At 47.0% G+C, this 19,614-nt stretch overlaps 1 protein-coding gene and 1 non-coding gene across 2 annotated transcripts; one reads left to right on the forward strand and one right to left on the reverse strand.

The window, feature by feature from the left end:
• The first annotated feature begins 1,865 nt into the window (after nt 1-1,865).
• On the forward strand, nt 1,866-7,016 carry LOC145337605 (fish-egg lectin-like). Its single transcript, XM_080182399.1, has 4 exons — nt 1,866-1,942; nt 3,879-4,106; nt 5,497-5,836; nt 6,783-7,016. Exons 1-4 carry the CDS (start codon nt 1,894-1,896, stop codon nt 6,922-6,924), a joined length of 759 nt encoding a protein of 252 aa, XP_080038525.1. The 5' UTR covers nt 1,866-1,893; the 3' UTR covers nt 6,925-7,016.
• Nucleotides 7,017-18,991: 11,975 nt separating this feature from the next.
• On the reverse strand, nt 18,992-19,064 carry trnat-ugu (transfer RNA threonine (anticodon UGU)). The gene has a single exon. It is a non-coding gene; the product is annotated as a tRNA-Thr (tRNA).
• Between the last annotated feature and the right edge of the window lie 550 nt (nt 19,065-19,614).

Genomic DNA, 19,614 nt, shown 5'->3' on the forward strand with positions numbered 1-19,614 from the left:
CAGTGCAGTTTTGCTGTGGGGGAACACCTCAAGAGTGTCAAGGGAGAGATATTGTAGACTGTCTGGTGGTGGGTGGAGGGATAATGTCTGCGGAGGGGAGGGGTAGTGTCTGTGGAGGGAGAAGAGTAGTGTCTGGGGGGGGGCGGGTAGTATATGGGGGAGGAGGAGGGTTCGTGTAGGGGGGGGATGGTGTCTCGGGGGAAGGGTAGTGTCTGGGAGTGGGGATAGTGTCCGCAGTGGGGCGGGGGAGGCAGAAGATAGTGTCTTGGATGGGGGATGGCTGGTGTCAGGGGCAGGGGCATCGGGGTGGTGTGTCTGGGAGGGGGATGAGGGGGTAGTGTAGGGGAGATGTCTTGGAGGGGGAGAATGTAGGGGTGGTGTGGGGATGGTGTCTGGGGGTGAGGGGGTGTGGTGGGGGATGGAGGGGTGGTGGGAGGGGAAATACATGGTGGGGGAGGGGTACTGACCGGGAAGGGGTGGAGATAATGTCTGGGGGCGGAATAGGATCGGGGGGGGGATGGCTAGTGTCCGCGGGGAGGGGTAGTGTCCGGAGGGAGGGTTAGTGGCGGAGGGGGAGAGGGAGAGGGAGAGGTAGGGGGTGGGGTGGGGTGGTGGGGCAGAGATAGTATCTGGGGGGGAGGGGTAGTACGGGGGGGTGGCAGTGGGGGGATGGATAGTCTCTGGTGGGAGGGATAGTGCCTTGGGTGAGGGGTAGTGCCTCGGGGGAGGTATAGTGTCTGGGGGGAGGGGTAGTGTCTGGGGGCAGGAAGGGAGAGGGAGGGGTGGTGTCGGGAAGGGGAGGGTTAGTATCTGGTGGGGTGGGGGGGGTGGGTTGGATAGTGTCCGGTGAGAGGGATAGGGTCCAGCGGGAATAGTGCAGTGTTGTTCTTAGAGAGAGGCAAGCTAAGAGGAAATCTGACTGATATATTCCAAGTCATGAGCAGCTGGTTAGCGTGGATAGGGAGGAACTGGTCCTACTTGTAAAAGCATCAGGAACGAGATGGCAAAAATTCAAAGAATTTGCAAAAGAAGCAATCTGAGAAATGAGAGATTACTTTTTCAGACAGTGAATGATTGGGATCTGGAAAGTTCTGCCTGGTAGTGTGGAGGAAGCTGGTTCAATCGAGTGGGCATTAGATTATTTGAATAAAGAAATGCACAGGGGTTACAGGGAAAAAGCAGGGGAATGACACTAAGTCCTTTGGAGAACCAGTGCACACAAGATGGACCTCATGGCCTCCTCCTGCACTGTAGTTAGTCTGTGATTTGGTGCCTGAGGGACACTTCTATTAACCTATTTCATCTATAACTGATTTCAGCATTTTCTATAACTCATTATGAAATATTTGGCGTGTGTTAAATGTCTTTAATCTTATTCATGGCATCATGGTTAATAAACAAGCTTGATTTAGTCTTGCGATCCACTGAGATGAAGGAGGGTCGCTCACGGGGCCCGCTCCCCAGCCCATCACTGCCCCGCAGCATTAGCTGGGGGTCCCTGATTTACAAATGCATTGATGGGACGACTCAGCCACAATCTTCCCCTAACCACCAGGTCACCTCCTTCATCCCTTCTCCGACTCCTGAGAGATGGCCACCAGGAATATTAAAAATCCATCCTTGGCCTCTGAAGAATTATGTCTTTCTCAATGCAAACCCCTCAATGCAAGCCTCTCTGGGCTGCTGAATGTTTGGTAAGTCACAACGCTGCGGGGAGTTTTGTAAACTTACCAAGTTATTGGGAGCTGTGACAGCCCCCCAGCTGGAGGAAGTTATGTAAATCGCAGCAGCATTTGCAACACACCTACACTTCCCAATAAATAAAACTGCAGCTTTGTGTTGGGACAGTGTTCGTCTGCTGAATTGTTAGTGAATGTAACACACCACAAGACAATGAGAGTATGTGTCTTCCTGTTGCTGCTCTTTGCTGGGGGCTCCTGGGGTGAGTTTGCCACTTTAAACACAGAGTTGTGTTTTTGTTGCAGGACTGCAATGTGGAATTATAAACTCAGTGCTTAGGGTGAGACCTCCCCTGGAACACCTGCTTATTTTTACTGTACCTGTTGGAATTAGTGTCTGCAAAGCTTTCATCACCAAGGTTCTTTATCACTCAGGATCATTCATTTAGTGCCTTTGGTTTGCTCTCTCTCTCTCTCATGCTGTCCCGTGAGTGGTTTCTCATTCTCTCTCAGTCCTTAATTCACTGTCACTCTCTCCTACTCACTCTGTGTATCACATTCACTCACTCTTATACTCTGTCCCCAAGTCACTCTATGTGTCTCATGTGCTCTCACTCACTTGCTTTCACTCTGTGTCACACACACTCACTCACTTAGTCTCTCTCACTCACTCAATTTTTCATTCCCTCTCTCATTCATTTTCTCACCCGCTGTCTCTCTCTCTCTCACACTCACACCCACTCTCACTCAATCTCTCTCAATTTCTCTCACTTTCTCTTTCTCTCTCTCTCTTTCACCCCTTTCTTTCCCACTCGTTCTGTCACTGATTCTCTTTCACACTCTCTCTACCTCTCACTCACTGTCTCATCTCCTCTCATTCACTCACTGTCTTGTACGCAAATTCTAACATCCCTCTCTCATAATTTCTCTCACTCTCACTTGTGCCGTCGTTTCTGTGTCTGTATCGGATTACACAGGGTATACAGCCTAGAAACAGGCCATTCGGCCCATCTGGTCCCTGCCGGTGCCTATGCTCCACTTGAGTCTCCTCCTATCACATCTGAGTCTATCCTGTAATTTGCTATTTCCATCTCCCTTGCCTGTAGGTCCATTTTCCCCAAAAGTACATCGCCTCTATTTACTTCCCAACGTCACCCCAGAAAACCCTGGCTCTAAATCTTCAAAAAGATCCCTTAAGAACATAAGAACATAAGAAATAGGAGCAGGAGTAGGCCATCTAGCCCTTCGAGCCTGCCCCGCCATTCAATAAGATCATGGCTGATCTGTCGTGGCTCAGTTCCACATTCCTGCCCTCTCCCCATAACCCTTAATCCCCTTTCTTATCAAAAACCCATCAACCCGCGTCTTAAAAATATTTAGCGAGGCAGCCTCCACCACTTCAACGGGCAGAGAATCCCTTGGACAATATTCGCCCCAATTGTCCCCATCAGTGCTTTATATCTGGAAACCTCGATCAATTCACAACTCCCTCCCAGCTCCCTATGCTCCTCACCCCAATATCCAGGCAATTGGAAGGAAATATTCCTGGGATGAGAGATTGATCTTATGAAGGAAGGTGGAGCAGGTTGGGCCGATACCCCATTGCAGTGTAGAAAAATGAGGGCCTCATCTTAATGGAACAGACAAGACCCTGGAGAGGCTTTGACAGGGTCGGCACCAGGATGATGACTCCACTAGTGGGATCGACGAAAACCAGGGGACACAGTTTCAGAATATGAGGCTACCATTTCAGCTGGGGATGCAGAGACATTCTTTTCCCTCAGAGGGTGAGCAGCCTGTGGAATTCCCTCCTCCGGATAGAGCCTGGAGGAGAGGAATTGGAATCATTGAATCTATCCAGGGCAGAGTTAGATGGATTTTTTATAGACAAGGGTTACGGGGTGGTGGGGGGAGGGGGTAATTGGCAAAGTTCAGTTGAAATCACAACCACATCAGCCATGATCTTATTGAATGACTGAACAGGCTCGACAAGCTGAATGGCCTACACTGGCCCATAAATTCTACAGAATACACTAATGTTTGAGTAATTCCCCCTCCACCCAAGATGATGTGACATCCATTATCCGTAAAACACCCTTCTGTATAGTGATGAAGGATGGGCTTTACCAGGTAACCTCTCTCTCTATCTTTCTCTCTCTCTCTCTCTCTCTGTCTCTGTCTCTGCCTCTCTCTCCTCAGCTCTCATCTGCAAGCAGGTCGTGGGGCGCATGAAGCAAATTGACGCCAGCAATGGTCAGGTGTTTGCGGTGGATTTCCAGGATAATGTGTTCATCAGGTTGAATGGACGTTGGACCAGAGTGTCGGGGAAACTCAGCCATGTCACCGTGGGTGCAGCTGGAATCTGGGGGGTCGGTAGGGACCAGAAGCTGTACAAAATGGTTGAAGGATCCTGGGCTATATTGGCAGGTAAGCTAATTCAACTCCTGTAAAACCACTGAGCTCGTTAATATTTGACTTTCATATCCCCTAGTCCCTCCACATTATCCTTGATTGCCATTCAAAAGATTGAGCTGCATTATTGAAAACCTGTTCAAATGTTCCCAATGCTTGTAGCTTCTCTTTGTCGGAGCTTGCTGTGCACAAATTGGGCGACTGCCTTTCCTACATTTCAATAATGGCTACACTTCAACAGCATTTAATTGACTGTATAATGTTTTGGGGTGTGTAAGGTGCTATGTTAATGTTCTTGTCTTCCTTCCTTAAACAATAGCACATCATGGCATCACAGGACTTTGCCAAGTGTAATCATTGTTATCTTCATAATAATGTGAGCTGCACACCAGGGCCAAAATTCACAACTATCCTCCATTCGCTGCTGGAGACATCACCCCAGCGCAATCAGGAAGCTGTAGTTTCAGCTCTATTTGCTGTAATTCAGATAATTTCTATTTAAATGGATCGTGCTGGCATTTTGCCACCTAATGTGCTGTTTAAATAGATTCTCAATTCTATTGGAATGTCTTTATTCGTTCATGGGAGTTGCTAGCTGGGCTAGCATTTATAGCCCATCCCTGAGGGCATTTGAGAGTCAACTACATTGCTGTGGCTCTGGAGTCACATATAGGTAAGGACGGCAGATTTCCTTCCCTAAAGGACATTAGTGAACCAGATGAGTTTTTTTTTACAAAAATTGACAATGGTTTCAGGGTCTTCATTAGATGTTTCCTTCTAGATTTTTATTGAATTCAAATTTCATTATCTGCTATGGTGGGATTTGAACCCTGCATCCCCAGAACATTACCCTGGGTTTCTGAATTACTAGTCCAGCGACAATATCACTACCTCCCCATGTTGTTATAATGCACTATTTAACTAGACTGCAGACTTTTTGTTGTCATGCACTGTTCAAATAGACAGGTTGCTGCAAACGCACTATTTAAGTAGACTTTGTGGTCTTGTTTGCTGCGGTGTGCTGTTTAAATAGATTCTGTAGACTGCCGTGCTCTGCTGTATAAATAGACTCTGTAGGCAGTTTGCTGTGCTCTGCTGTTTAAATAGACTCTAAACTGTTTACTGTACTCTGCTGTTTAAGTAGACTTTGTAGACTGTTTGCTGTGTCTGATGTTTAAATAGACTCTGTAGACTGTTTGCTGCACCCTGCTGTTTAAATAGATTCTATAGACATTTTCCTGAATTGCATTACTTAAATTGCCTCTTTAATCATCAAATAGATTCTGCTCTCTATAAAAATGGACTGTTTTCTGTGAATTTCACCCCCACTCTCAACTCACTGATGTGGCATTGCAATGTCAATAGAATATAATCTTCTTGTCCAAATGTTCCACCCCGCCGACAGGATTGCTGAAGCAGATTGATGCTGGCGGCGATCAGATTGTAGTCGGAGTTGACAGAGGCAACAATGTCTTTTGTTCTAACAAGCAAGCCGCAGTCACAGCAGCCAGCTATTTCACCCCAGCCTACAGCATAATTCCTGGCAAGATGAAGTACTACTCGTGTGGACCTCGAACTTGCTGGGGGGTCAATGCAGTGGGCAACATCTACTGTCGCTTGCATGTCTACCCAGTGCACTGCATTGGAACGCATTGGGTGAGGGTGCCTGGTCGATTCCAGATGGTGGAGGTTGGAACAGATGGGACTGTCTTTGCAATAGATCACATCGGGCAGGTCTTTCGCAGGTACGGCACTCGGATCACACTGATGCCAGTCACACCATTCCAAAATAAACATGTAAAAAGAACTTCATTCCCCAATTCATAGAATTATGGAAATGACAAAACTTTTGCAGGTTGGCTAAAGGCCACTCAGCCCATTGCATTGCCCCCTAGCTGCCCAAATGAAACCCACTTTCCAGCTTGGTTTGTACCCTTGTAGATTACAGCACTTCAAGTTCATTGCCAAGTGCTCCTTAAATGTGAGGAAAGTTTCTAGCTCCACCTGACCTTTCAAGGACTGAGGTCCAGATCCTCCCAGCATGCAGGTGAATCAGCAACTAACTCTGAGCTGAAATCTAAGTTGCTCTGGTCAGAGAGTCCTTAAACACAGGGAATAGGGCCTTCCATCCATTCTAACTGGAATTCTCGAAACTTAGACTCTTAATCAAATCTCCCCTCAGCCTAACCACTGAAGGAGCGCTGCACTGTCAGAGGGTCAGTACTGAGGGAGTGCCACGCAGACAGAGAGTCAATAGTAAGGGAGTGCCACACTATCAGAGGATCAGTACTGACGCAGTGCCGCACTGTCAGAGTGTGAGTATTGAGGCAGTCCTGCACTGTCAGAGAGTCAGTACTGAGGGACCTCTGCACTGTCACAGGGTCAGTTTTGAGGGATCTCTGCACTGTCAGGGGGTCAGTACTGAGGGACCTCTGCACTGTGAGAGGGTCAGTTTTGAGGGATCTCTGCACTGTCGGGGGTCAGTACTGAGGGACCTCTGCACTGTCAGAGGGTCAGTACCGAGGGAGTGCTGCACTGTAAGAGGGTCAGTACTGAGGGAGTGCTGCACTGTCAGAGGGTCAGTACTGAGGGAGTGCTGCACTGTCAGAGGATCAGGACTGATGGGGGTTGACTAAGAAACTAGTGGATTTTTTCTGTTTCTAAATGACTTGTGCTGTCTTTATTCTACAGAGTTGGGATCAGTCCTTGCAGACCCCAAGGGATAAAATGGGCTCGCATTCATTTTGTGGGTAGAAGGTTCCGGCACGTGACCTATGATCTGGGAATTCTGTGGCTGGTTGAGACCAACGGTAATCTGATTCGCTGTCACTAACTCGGTGAGAGAGGCAGCAACACGGAGGATCATACTCTGCAGAAAATTACAGCTTTGTAAAGAGAGTTCTCTCTGTCTGTAAATGCCTCTGTATCTGCTGGGTTTTGAATTAAAATTTCCTTCTGATACTATCCCACTGAGACTCATTGTAGCAATGGTCAAAATTATATGGGGACAGCGTAGAGGGAGCTTTACTCTGTATCTAACCCCATGCTGTCCCTGTCCTGGGAGTGTTTGATGGGGGACAGTGTAGAGGGAGCTTTACTCTGTATCTAACCCCATGCTGTACGTGTCCTGGGAGTGTTTGATGGGGACAGTGTAGAGGGAGCTTTACTCTATATCTAACCCCGTGCTGTACCTGTCCTGGGAGTGTTTGATGGGGGACAGTGTAGAGGGAGCTTTACTCTGTATCTAACCCCATGCTGTACGTGTCCTGGGAGTGTTTGATGGGGGACAGTGTAGAGGGAGCTTTACTCTGTATCTAACACTGTGCTGTACCTGTCCTGGGAGTGTTTGATGGGGACAGTGTAGAGGGAGCTTTACTCTGTATCTAACCCTGTGCTGCACCTGTCCTGGGAGTGTTTGATGGGGACAGTGTAGAGGGAGCTTTACTCTGTATCTAACCCTGTGCTGCACCTGTCCTGGGAGTGTTTGATGGGAGACAGTGTAGAGGGAGCTTTACTCTGTATCTAACCCCGTGTTGTACCTGTCCTGGGAGTGTTTGATGGGGGACAGTGTCGAGGGAGCTTTACTCTGTATCTAACCCCGTGCTGTACCTGTCCTGGGAGTGTTTGATGGGGCACAGTGTAGAGGGAGCTTTACTCTGTGTCTAATCCTGTGCTGCACCTGTCCTGCGTCAGATTTACCTTGATGCTGTGTCGGAGTTACATTGACGCTGGGCCCAATTTCACCAAAAATTCATACCCATTTTTGGGTGCGAAATCGTGGTAAATTCGGGTGTTGGGCTTTTAATGTGATCTACACCTGAATCTGAACAGATCACGGCTTTACTGACACCCGATTCGGGTGTGGATCCGGTCCATGCCTGAATCGGCAGCCCGACGATTTGAATGCGTTATCGTGCATTTAAATTGATTTAATGAACAGCACACCCAATTCTCTCACCAAATCCCACTTTCCTGTCTTCTGGTCCATTCCGGGTCCACGCTGTAAGCGACCTGCTAAATAAAAATCTGAAGCTGATTTTTACTTTGCAGGGGAACATCCGAAGCAGGCTCAGAGACTGTGATGGGTCTCTGACCCAGATCATCCCCTGGGGGGACTGGGGCGGTGTCCGGGGGGGTGGGGATGGTGGAGGGAGTGGGGGGGGGGGAGGGGGGGGGGATGGGAGGGGAGTGGGGGGGGAGTTGGGGAGGCTGGAGGGGAGTGGGGGGGTAGGGGGTGGGTGGCGGGCGGGTCAGATCATTCTCTGGATGGAGGGAGAAGAGGGGAATGAAGTCACATCGCTGTCTGGTGGTGGTGGTGGAGGGGGAGGCAGTGAGCACGATCGTTGTCTGGGGGGATGGGGAAAGGAGGCGGGTAAGATGTATTGTGGTGGGGGAATGATCGAAATCTGGTGGGGGGGGACAGATGGGTCTCTGGTGATGGGCGGGGGGGGGGGTCTGCTGCCACTCTGCGGGTGATCGGTGGCAGGGAGAGGGGGGCAGGGTTGGCGGTCGGTCTGGGTAGTGGGGGAAGTGGACTTTCCAGTGAGACAGAGCAACAGGGGACCAACCACAGAAGAGGAATATGTATGGGAGCTTGCACTTGGACTGAAAAGACCAAACAGTGCAGATTTGAAAAGCTGCTGGAAGATTCGCCAAGCTTGCACTTGGGGGCAGACCTCCAGAGAAAAGCCTCACCATGAAACACGGTTCTGGGCTAGAAAAGAAAAGAATGGAAGTAGATCCTTGAGTGCTAAAAATCAGCCGCCCCGCTACCCAGACCGATCGCCACCCCTGCCCCCCCCAACCGATCGCTCGCAGAGTAGCAGTGGACCCCCTTGCCCACCCCCCCACCAGAGATCCATCTGCTCCCCTCCAACAGAGATCCATCTGCTCCCCCCCAAAAAGAGATCCATCTGCTCCCCCCAACAGAGATCCATCTGCTCCCCCCAACAGAGATCCATCTGCTTCCTTCCAACAGAGATCCATCTGCTCCCCTCCAACAGAGATCCATCTGCTCCCCTCCAACAGAGATCCATCTGATCCCCCCCAAAAAGAGATCCACCTGATCCCCCCAACAGAGATCCATCTGCTCCCCCCCAACAGAGATCCATCTGCTCCCCCTCCACAGAGATCCATCTGACCCCCTCAACAGAGATCCATCTGCTCCCCCTCAACAGAGATCCATCTGCTCCCTCCAACAGAGATCCATCTGACCCCCCTCCAACAGAGATCCATCTGACCCCGCTCCAACAGAGATCCATCTGACCCCCCCAACAGAGATCCATCTGCTCCCCTCCAACAGAGATCCATCTGACCCCGCTCCAACAGAGATCCATCTGACCCCCCCAACAGAGATCCATCTGCTCCCCTCCAACAGAGATCCATCTGACCCCTCCAACAGAGATCCATCTGCCCCCCACCCCCTCCCCGAGATATACCCTTGCTCCTGCTTGTCGCTCTCGAGCCATTTTCTCCACTTTCTGTGGCTCAGGAGCAATCTGATATGGGTGCACTTTTCCCAATTCTTTTCTAACTACGCATGTGCAGTTCACAGCTCCGATCATTCCAGCCACACTGAGCCCCGCCCACAGCACGAATTGGACAGGAGCTGGCAAAAAGCATATGGGCGCGCTGCAAAGAGGATTCCAGACTTGGATCTGTATTACCCCGGATCCGGCCCTTAGACTCCAAATGGTAAAATCAGACCCACTGTGTCAGTGTTACTTTGACGCTGTGTCGATGTTACATTGACGCTGTGTCGGTGTTACAGTGACGCTGTGTCGATGTTACGTTACTGTGGTGCTATGCCTTCTTTAGATTGAGACGTACTGGAAAGAGTAAGTTTCTGTCTTACGTGTTGCTGTTGAGTGAGAACATCACCTCTCCTTCTCAGAACATTTCACTGTTTGCTTGTGATCTCCACGCATATTGTTTGATTTTGGTCCACATTCATAACACACCAGGTCGCCCTGTATTTTCTCTGATCAATTGGAAGAATGATGCATATCAATTTCTTCCCGCTGCTTCCAGCCCAATCACTGTAACTGTGCAGGGGATGAAGACCTGGCTTGACCTGTCATATCACATTAACTGTGCATCTTAGCAATCTCCACCCCTAAGTCCTTGAAATTCAGTTGAATGGACTGACTATAATGGACTCCTTGCCATGGTACCCGAGAAACCTATTCAGCTCAATTGGCTTGAGAGTTGATCCCTTTTGAAACCTAGCATAGTTTTGGTGGTGTGTACAGTTTATATATTCTGATATTCAAGAATGCAAGATCCTAAGAGCTTGCAGGAAACTTGGCCATTCAGTCCCTCGAGCTTCCCTGGCCATTTGATAAGTTGGTGGCTGGCATGACTTCAGCCTTAACTCCTGTATGTCCTCAAGAACACTTGACTCCCTTGTCAATGAAATATCTACGCAACCTAGCCTTGGGTACATTGAATATAATGACCCAGCCTCCTCCCAACTTTGGGAAAGAGCATTCCACAAACTAAAGACCCTTTCAGAAGAAAAAAATCCTGTTGTCTCAGTTTTGTACGGGACATTTTTAATCCTAATTTTTAATTGGGTTTACCGTCATAGTCCCTGGCAAATCCTATCAGTGATACTCATATCTATGACTCAGAGAGGACTGAGAAAGTCCTCTTGTGAAAGGATCACAGCTATGAAGTGTTACACATTTCATCCCGTTTCCTGAGAATTTGTTTTAGCTGTTTCACTTGTAGTTTTGCAAAGGGAGAAGAAACGGTCACTTTCCTTCACAGAATGTAGCCATATGTGGTTCTCTAAACTTAGAATTAAGTTCTGTAATTCGTCTTTGTAAGTGTATGGTTCTCCTGCCTTTTCTTATTTCAGTTTATGTATGAGTTAAATGTTATATTTTTAAGCTGCATCATAGAATCCCTTCAGTGCAGAAGGAGGCCATTCGACCCATCGAGTCTGCACTGACCACAGTCCCACCCAGGCTTTATCCCCGTAACCCCATGTACTTACCCTGCTAATCCTCCTGACACTAAGGGGCAATTTATCATGGCCAATCAACCTAACCCGCACATCTTGGGACTGTCAGAGGAAACTGGAGCATCTGGAGGAAACCCATGCAGACACGGGGAGACTGTGTAAACTCCACAAAGGCCAAAATTGAACCTGGGTCCCTGACAGCGGTGATAAACACTGTGCCACCGTGCCACCCATCTTGCTATCTCAACTTTTACACACCAATCAATAGAGTCATAGCCCTTACAGAACAGAAGGAGACTCTGTGGACCACTGTGTCTGCACTGGCCATCAAGCCCCTATCTATTCTAATCCCATTTTCTATGGACCATGGTTTTGTATTTTATGGTGTTTCAAGTGCCTGTCTAAATGCTTTTTCAATGTTATGCGTGTTCCTGCCTCTGTGACCCTTTCAGGCAGTGAATTCCCCACCTCCCTCTGGATGAGAAGGCTTTTCCTCTAAATCTACTTCTCCCGACCTTAACTCTTTGCCCCCTGGTTGCTGACACCTGGAGTACGGGGTAAAATCTCTCCCTATCTACTCTGTCTATGCCCCTCATAATTTTGTACCCCTCGATCAGGTCCCCCCCTTCTCTGCTCTGAGAAAAACAACCCCATCCTAACCAGCCTCTCTCTGTAGCTGAAAGGCTCCAGCCCAGATAGCATCCTGGTGAATCTAGATACCGCCAGACCTGCTGAGATTTTCCACCATTTTCTCTTTTGGTTTCAGATTCCAGCATCCGCAGTAATTTGCTTTACTCCTGGTGAATTTCCTCTGTGCCCTCTCTAGTTCAGTGTGAGCTAACACACTTAAATTCCTGACTAGAAGAAATTTTAAAAAAACTTCAGAGGCAGTGGTAATCAGAATTGTCATTTTAAAAAGTGACTTAAAAAAGTGGAGTCAGAAGTCAGATCAAAAAAGAACATTTAAATAAAACACCACTGATTTGACAAGTAAAAACCCAGCAACACCCTGGATTCAATAGTTCTGGATTCAATAATTCTGCAACACAAAAATATTTGGGCGGAGTGGCAAAGACCAGGTTGGTCCAGGGAGTTGCTGTTGATAATATTTTAAGCTCAGAGTTCATGAGCGCTATAGCTGAGGGAGCCCAACAAAACACTGAGCATGGGAGACTCCATTGCAAAGAAGCATATGACAACACCATCCTGCATTTGTAAACAGCCTTTAAAGCTATACCTACGGGATACAACAGGATATAGATTGGTTGGAGATTTGGGCGGAGAGACGGCAGCTGGAGTTTAATTTGGACAAATGTGAGGTATTACATTTTGGAAGGTCAAATACATATGAGAAATATACAGTAAAAGGCGGGACTCTTAAGAGTATTGATGGGTAGAGGGATCTGAGTGTACAGATATGCAGGTCACTGAAACTGACAACACAGTGAACATAAGAACTAGGAGCAGGAGTAACCACCGTGCCCCTCAAGCCTGCTCCGCCATTCAATAAGATCATAGCTGATCTTTTCATGGACTCAGCTCCACTTACACGCCTGCTCACCATAACCCTTAATTCCTCTGCTATTCAAAAATTTATCTATCCTTGCCTTAAAAACATTCAATGAAATAGCCTCAACTGCTTCACTGGACAGGGAATTCCACTGATTCACAACCCTTTGAGTAAATAAGTTCCTCCTCAACTCAGTCCTAAATCTGCTTCCCCTTATTTTGAGGCTATGCTCCCTAGTTCTAGTTTCACCTGCCAGTGGAAACAACTTCCCTGCTTCTATCTTATCTATTCCCTTCATAATCTTATATGTTTCTATAAGATCTCCCCTCATTCTTCTGAATTCCAATGAGTATAGCCCCAATCTACTCAGTCTCTCCTCATAAGCCAACCCTCTCAACTCCGGTATCAACCGAGTGAATCACCTCCAGTGCCAGAATATCCCTTCTCAAGTAAGGAGACCAAAACTGTACACGGTACTCCAGGTGCGGCCTTACCTTATACAGCTGCAACATAATCTTGCCGTTTTTAAACTCCATCTCTCTAGCAATAAAGGACAAAATTCCATTTGCCTTCTTAATTACCAACTCCTTGTGATTCTTGCACAAGGACACCCAGGTCCCTCTGCACAGCAGAATGCTGCAATTTTTTATCATTTAAATAATAGTCCATTTTTCTGTTATTCCTATCAAAATGGATGACCTCACATTTACCAAAATTGTACTCCATCTGCCAAACCCTCGCCCACTCACTTAGACTATCTATATCCCTTTGCAGACTTTCAGTATCCTCTGCACACTTTGCTCTGCCACTCATCTTAGTGTCATCTGTAAACTTTGACACACTACACTTCATCCCCAATTCCAAATCATCTATGTAAATCGTAAACAATTGCGGTTCCAACACTGATCCCTGAGGCACACCACTTGTCACTGATTGCCAAGCAGAAAAATACCCATTTACACCCACTCTTTGCTTTCTGTTAGGTAACCAATCCTCTATCCATGCTAAATACATTCCCCATAACACCATGCACTTTTATCTTATGTAGCAGTCTTTGAAGCGGTTCCTTGTCAAATGCCTTCTGGAAATTCAGATACACCGCATCCACAGGTTCCCCATTGTCCATTGCACACGTAATGATCTCAAAGAATTCCACCAAACTAGTTAAACATGACCTGCCCTTCATGAACCCATACTGCGTCTTACCAGTGGGACAATTTATATCCAGATGTCTCGTTTTCTTTTCCCTTGATGATAGATTCAAGCATTTTCCCTACTAGAGAAGTTAAGTTAATCAACCTATAGTTATTCGACTTTTGTCTAACTCCTTTTTAAACAGTGGGATCACATTTGCTGTTTTCCAGGAACCACCCCAGAGTCCAGCGAATTTGGGTAAATTACCACCAGTGCGTTTGCTATTACCTCCGCTATCTCTTTTAGTACGCTGGGATGCATTCCATCAGGGTAGTCATGAAGAAGGTAGTCAAGAAGGCATACAGCATGCTTACCTTCACTGGCCGGGGCATTGAGTTAAAAATTGGTAAGTCATGTTGCAGCTTTATAGGACCTTAGGCCACACTTGGAATATAGGCCGATATTTTACAACCTCACTCAGGCAAGGCTCGTAAACTCCCTCCCAAGGCTAACAGAGAATTCTATTCTGCAAGCCACATCCATCCTGATTCCGGGGTGGGCATGGTGGTAAAATTCCGTGTTCAGTTCTGGTCGCCACACTACCAGAAGGATGTGAAGGCTTTGGAGAGGGTACAGGATGTTGCCTGGTATGGAGGGCATTAGCTATGACAAGAGGTTGGAGAAACTTGGTTTGTTCTTATTGGAACGACGGAGGTTGAGGGGCGACCTGATAGAAGACTACAAGATTATGAGAGGCATGGATAGAGTGGATGGTCAGAAGCTTTTTCCAATGTTGGAAGAGTCAGTTACTAGGGGGCACAGGTTTAAGGTGCGAGGGGCAAGGTTTAATGGAAATGTACGAGGCAAATATTTTTAAACAGGGAGTGGTGGGTGCCTAGAACTTGCTGCCAGGGGATACGATAGTGGCTTTTAAGGAGTGTCTTGACAAATACATGAATAGGATGGGAATAGAGGGATCTGGTGCCCGGAAGAGGGTGCTGGGATGAGGAGGAATTTTTTTCAGCCGGGGGGCATGAAGCGATGGAACTCACTGCCACAGAAGGCTGTGGGGCCAAGTCATTGAGTGTATTTAAGACAGAGATAGATAGGTTTTTGATTGGTAAAGGGATGAAGGGTTCCAGGAACAGCCAGGAGAATGAGGTTGAGAAACTAATGAACCATGATTGAATGGTGGAGTGGACTCAGCAGACCAAATGGCCTAATTCTGCTCCTATATCTTATAGCCATATGGGCAAAGGCAGTCTTGGATGAGACAGTGAAGTGTGTAAAAGCAAGCATGGAGACAGCTTCTACCTCCTGCATACACATATATACCTAATTATCAGTAGATAGTAAACGATTACGGTTAAAACCCTGCATAACTTTGTCATACCTCCTGAACTACACACCATATCCACACACAGCTCCCTCACCCACACACACCCATTCACACATAACATCTTGTAACATACACCTCCTGTAAACTTGATGGATTGCACACTTAGTACAGAAGTCTGAGTGGTCGTTCTCTGGGTTGTAAATGACTGTGTGATAACATCTCCTTAACAAATCCACACTGACTGTCCATGAATAATCCGGGTCTTTCTAAATGATGACTTATGTTGTTTCAGTATTTGCTCAGTCTGTTCCTTCCTGCTGGATAAACACATGAGGGAGTAAGGAATAGAAGGGTACGGTGATGGTGTGCAGTGTGTGTGCAGAATAAACAATGGCATGGAGAGAAAAGGGGGTGTGGGAAGAGAAAGAATAAATAGTTAGAGAGCAGATGGACAGAAGTAGAAACAAAGGAAATAGAGAGAGACCAATAGGCCTTTGTTTCAAACTCAGTCTCAAAGCTGTTTAATATTTGTTTGGCAATGAGAGTGAATTTAAAATTACAATCTACACAGCAAGGCCCTTGGGAGAGTTGAACTCATAACTCCTAATTTATAAAGCCAATGCTTTAATTCCTGAGCTACAGCACCTTCAGATAAAGACTATCTTTAGTCAGTGCTATGTATTTGAAGACTGGAGTGAAGGTCTGTTAAACTTTCAGATTGTAACTGAATCTGCACAAACCTGCCTCTATTTTCAATATTGACTTGTCAATAAAGTCAATATAGTAATAGCGCCTTTCACATATTGAAACCTCCCAGGGTAACACACCTACTTATCTCTATCTCCATCAGTTTCTTCTTCTTTCTCTCTATTTCAGTTTTACTATTCCTCTGTGTGCCACTATCACTCCCTCGGACCCTCTGCCCCTCTTCTTCTCTCTGCCATTCATTTTCTCTCCCTCCTTCTCTCTTTAACTTTCCTTCCCTCTCTGTATCGCTGCCAAATCAGCTGTGATGAACTGAACACTATCTGGTAAGAACATAAGAACATAAGAAATAGGAGCAGGAGTAGGCCATCTAGCTCTTCAAGCCTGCCCCGCCATTCAATAAGATCATGACTGATCTGAAGTGGATCAGTTCCACTTTCCCGCTTTCTCCCCATAACCCTTAATTCCCCTGTCAATCAGAAACCTATCTACCCGTGACTTAAATATATTCAGCGAGGTAGCCTCCACCACTTCAACGGGCAGCGAATTCCAGAGATTCACCACCCTTTGAGTCAACTCTGATCTAAACTGCCCTCCCCCGGTGGTCAAAACTCTCTCACCATTGGACCATAGAATCATAGAATAGATTTATTGAATCCCTACAGTACAGAAGAGGGCCATTTAGCCCACTGAGTCTATACTGACAATAATCCCACCCAGGTCCTATCCCTGTAACCCCACATATTTACCCTGCGAGTCCCCCTGACAGTAAGGAGCAATTTTGACTGGCCAATCCATCTAACATGCACGTCTTTGGAGTGTGGGAGGAAACTGGAGCACCCGGAGGAAACCCACTCAGACTTTGATGTGATTTGATTTATTATTGTCACACGTATTGGGATACAATGAAAAGTATTATTTCTTGCACATTATACAGACAAAACATACCATTCATAGAGTACATAGCGGAGAAGGAAAGGAGAGGATGCAGAATATAGTTATGCCAAGGGTGTAGAGAAAGATCTATTAATATATGGTAAGTCCATTCAGAAGTCTGATGGCAACAGAGAAGAAGCAATTCTTGAGTCGGTTGGAATGTGATCTCAGACTTTTGTATCTTTTTCCCAATGGAAGAAGGTGGAAGGGAGAATGTCCGGGGTGTGTGGGGTCCTTGACTATGCTGGCTGCGTTTCTGAAGCAGTGGGAAATGTCAGTGAAGTCAATGGATGGGAGGCTGGTTTGTGTGGTGGACTGGGCTTCGTTCACAGCCCTTTGTAGTTCCTTGCGGTCTTGGGCAGAGCAGGAGCCCATACCAAGCTGCGATACATCCAGAAAGAATGCTTTCTATGGTGCATCTGTAAAAATCTCACGGGGAAAATGGAGGTCCCATTCTCCAAAGACACTCAGAATCTCTCATCTCAGAATCTCTCCTTCAAACTCGGCAGCATTGACTCTGATGATTGAGAGGAACTCCCAAACAATTGTTTGGAATGGCGACAACGTGTCCATTAAACTTCATCACGCTCCGAATTCCAGTGTCTTAACCATGCGGCAGACAGGTGGAAAGGAGCAAAGAAAAGAAAGCAAATCCTACACTCTGGATCCCATTACCTCCTGGGCCATCCTGTTCCCCTGTGTTTAAGGATCCAGGTTGGGAAGTGGCCTAATCCACCAGGTGAAGACCGCTGGCAGACACTGGTTTAGGAATGACTCTGTCTGATACTCAAATCAAAAGCAATCAGAAGAATAGAAAGTTCCTTTACCTTGTTTGGGTTAAACTAGCATGGCTCCTTTAGTGTGTGGTCATTTAATTAATTCACAGGGCATGGATGTCACTGGCAAGGCCGGCATTTACTGACAAGGAGAATGTTTTGGTGAGTCAACTGAGTGGTTAATTCAGCCATTTGAGAGGACCGTTCGTATTACTCACAACAAGTGGCTGCGATGGAAGATTCAATCCAGACTGGTCTTTATGCTTCAAGCCAGTTTATTGTGAGACTTTTCCTCAGTGCCTACAAGAAGCTCTTCCCCCCAAAGTGTTCCAACTCCCTCTATTTGCAGGACAATCAATGTCACATGTTTAACTAGCTGTTCCCTTCAAAGGTGTTTGCTTTACTCTACGATTAATAGTACATTGACTGCTCCAAATCCACCGCATAGCTGAAGGTTTGGAGTTACTTGTAGGCCAGACTGCCTAAAGATGGCCGACTTCCTGCCCTGAAGGACATGAGTGAAGTAGATGGATTTTAAACAACATTCCACTATTATTGGTTCACAACATTTTAATCCAGATTTAATATATTAAATTTGAATTCCCCAAGCAGCTTGTTAGGATTTGTATCCATGTTCCTGGACAATGAGTCCAAATCTCCAGAGGGTAAATTAGTAACATAACCACAGCGAGAGGGTTGTGTCCAATTTCTGTGTAATTCCTGTTGAATTTGCTTCCATCGTCAGAAAATTCTCCTCATCTCCTCTGTGTGGAGTTTGCACATTCTCCTGTGTCCTCCGGGTGCTTCAGTTTCCTCCCACCATCCAAAGGTGTGCGGGTTGGGTAGATTGGTCATGCTAAATTGCCCTTTAGTGTCAGGGGGACTAACTTGGGTAAATGCGTGGCATTATGGGGATAGGACCTGGCGGGATTGTGGTTGGTACAGACTCGATGGGACGAATGGCCTCCCTCTGCACTGTAGGATTCTATTCTATCTCTCACTCTGAACCCAGTTATTGCTAAGAGCAGGAAAGATGGGATCAGACCTTACTCACTTTCTGCTAGCCCAGCCACAAGGGGCTGAATGGCCTCCTGCTGCTTTGTAAATCGTTACACTCAACCTTTGCCCTCTTGTCACCATGGATGATGGTGGGCGGGAGGAGTGGAGGCAGAGGGAGAATGGCGAGAAAAGGGAGCAGCTGGATAGAAAGAGAGAATGGAGAGAGAGGAAGTGGCTATGTAAAAACAGCACGCTGCGAATGCTGGAATCTGAAACTAAAACGGAAAATGCTGGAGAAACCCAGCAGGTCTAATGGCATCCGTGGAGAGAGAATTGAGCCAACGTTTTGAGTCTGGATAACCCTGCAAACGGAGTTCTGTCGGAGAGCCCTGATTCGAAATATTGGCTCTATTCTCACCTCAGAGCTGTTCTCAGACCTGCTGAGTTTCTCCAGCAGTTGTGACAGAATCCGCCTATTGTTGATGGAAGTGTGCATGTTTGCGAATGGATGGCGAATTTAAAAAATAGTTTGCAAGGCCCCAGTGAGATTTGAACTCACGACCCCTGGTTTACAAGACCAGTGCTCTAACCCCTGAGCTATGGAGCCTCCTATGGTATATTTGTGGATACTCTCTAATTAGTGCTTTGTGTGTTTAAAGAATGGGGTGGAGACCAACTAAACAGATGTGACTCATTCTCTACAAACCTGCCTCTGTTTCTTCAACATTCACTCATGAATGACAACAATATTGAAATAGTGCCCGTCACATAATGAAACCTCCGAGGGTAACTCACTCATAGAATCCCTACAGTGCAGAAGGAGGCCATTCGGCCCACTGAGTCTGCAGCAGCCACAATTCCATCCAGGCCCATTTCCTGAAACCCCACATCTTTACTCTGCTAATCCCCCTGACACTAAGGGGCAATTTAGCATGGCCAATACGCTAGACCCACACGTCTTTGGAATGTGGGAGGAAACTGGAACACCTAGAGGAAAATCACACAGACTTGGGGAGAAGTCCACATGGACAATCCCCCCAGGCTGGAATTGAACCTGGGTCCCTGGCTCTGTGAGGCAGCAGCACCAACCACTGAGCCATATGCCACCATGTGCCCCCTCCCCATTAAAATAGGCAAGGTTTTATATTATTGTTGAC

Source organism: Carcharhinus amblyrhynchos, unplaced genomic scaffold (genome assembly GCF_965287045.1).
Source record: "Carcharhinus amblyrhynchos unplaced genomic scaffold, sCarAmb.v2.hapA scaffold_53, whole genome shotgun sequence".
In the NCBI taxonomy this organism is placed as follows: domain Eukaryota; kingdom Metazoa; phylum Chordata; class Chondrichthyes; order Carcharhiniformes; family Carcharhinidae; genus Carcharhinus; species Carcharhinus amblyrhynchos.

Bases quoted from the DNA above. Each gene is read 5' to 3' on its own strand.
- LOC145337605 (XM_080182399.1), top strand. From the start codon at position 1,894: ATGAGAGTATGTGTCTTCCTGTTGCTGCTCTTTGCTGGGGGCTCCTGG. The intron at 1,943-3,878 runs GTGAGTTTGCCA...CTCTCTCCTCAG, and splicing joins CTTTGCTGGGGGCTCCTGGG to CTCTCATCTGCAAGCAGGTC. The intron at 5,837-6,782 runs GTACGGCACTCG...TTTATTCTACAG, and splicing joins ATCGGGCAGGTCTTTCGCAG to AGTTGGGATCAGTCCTTGCA.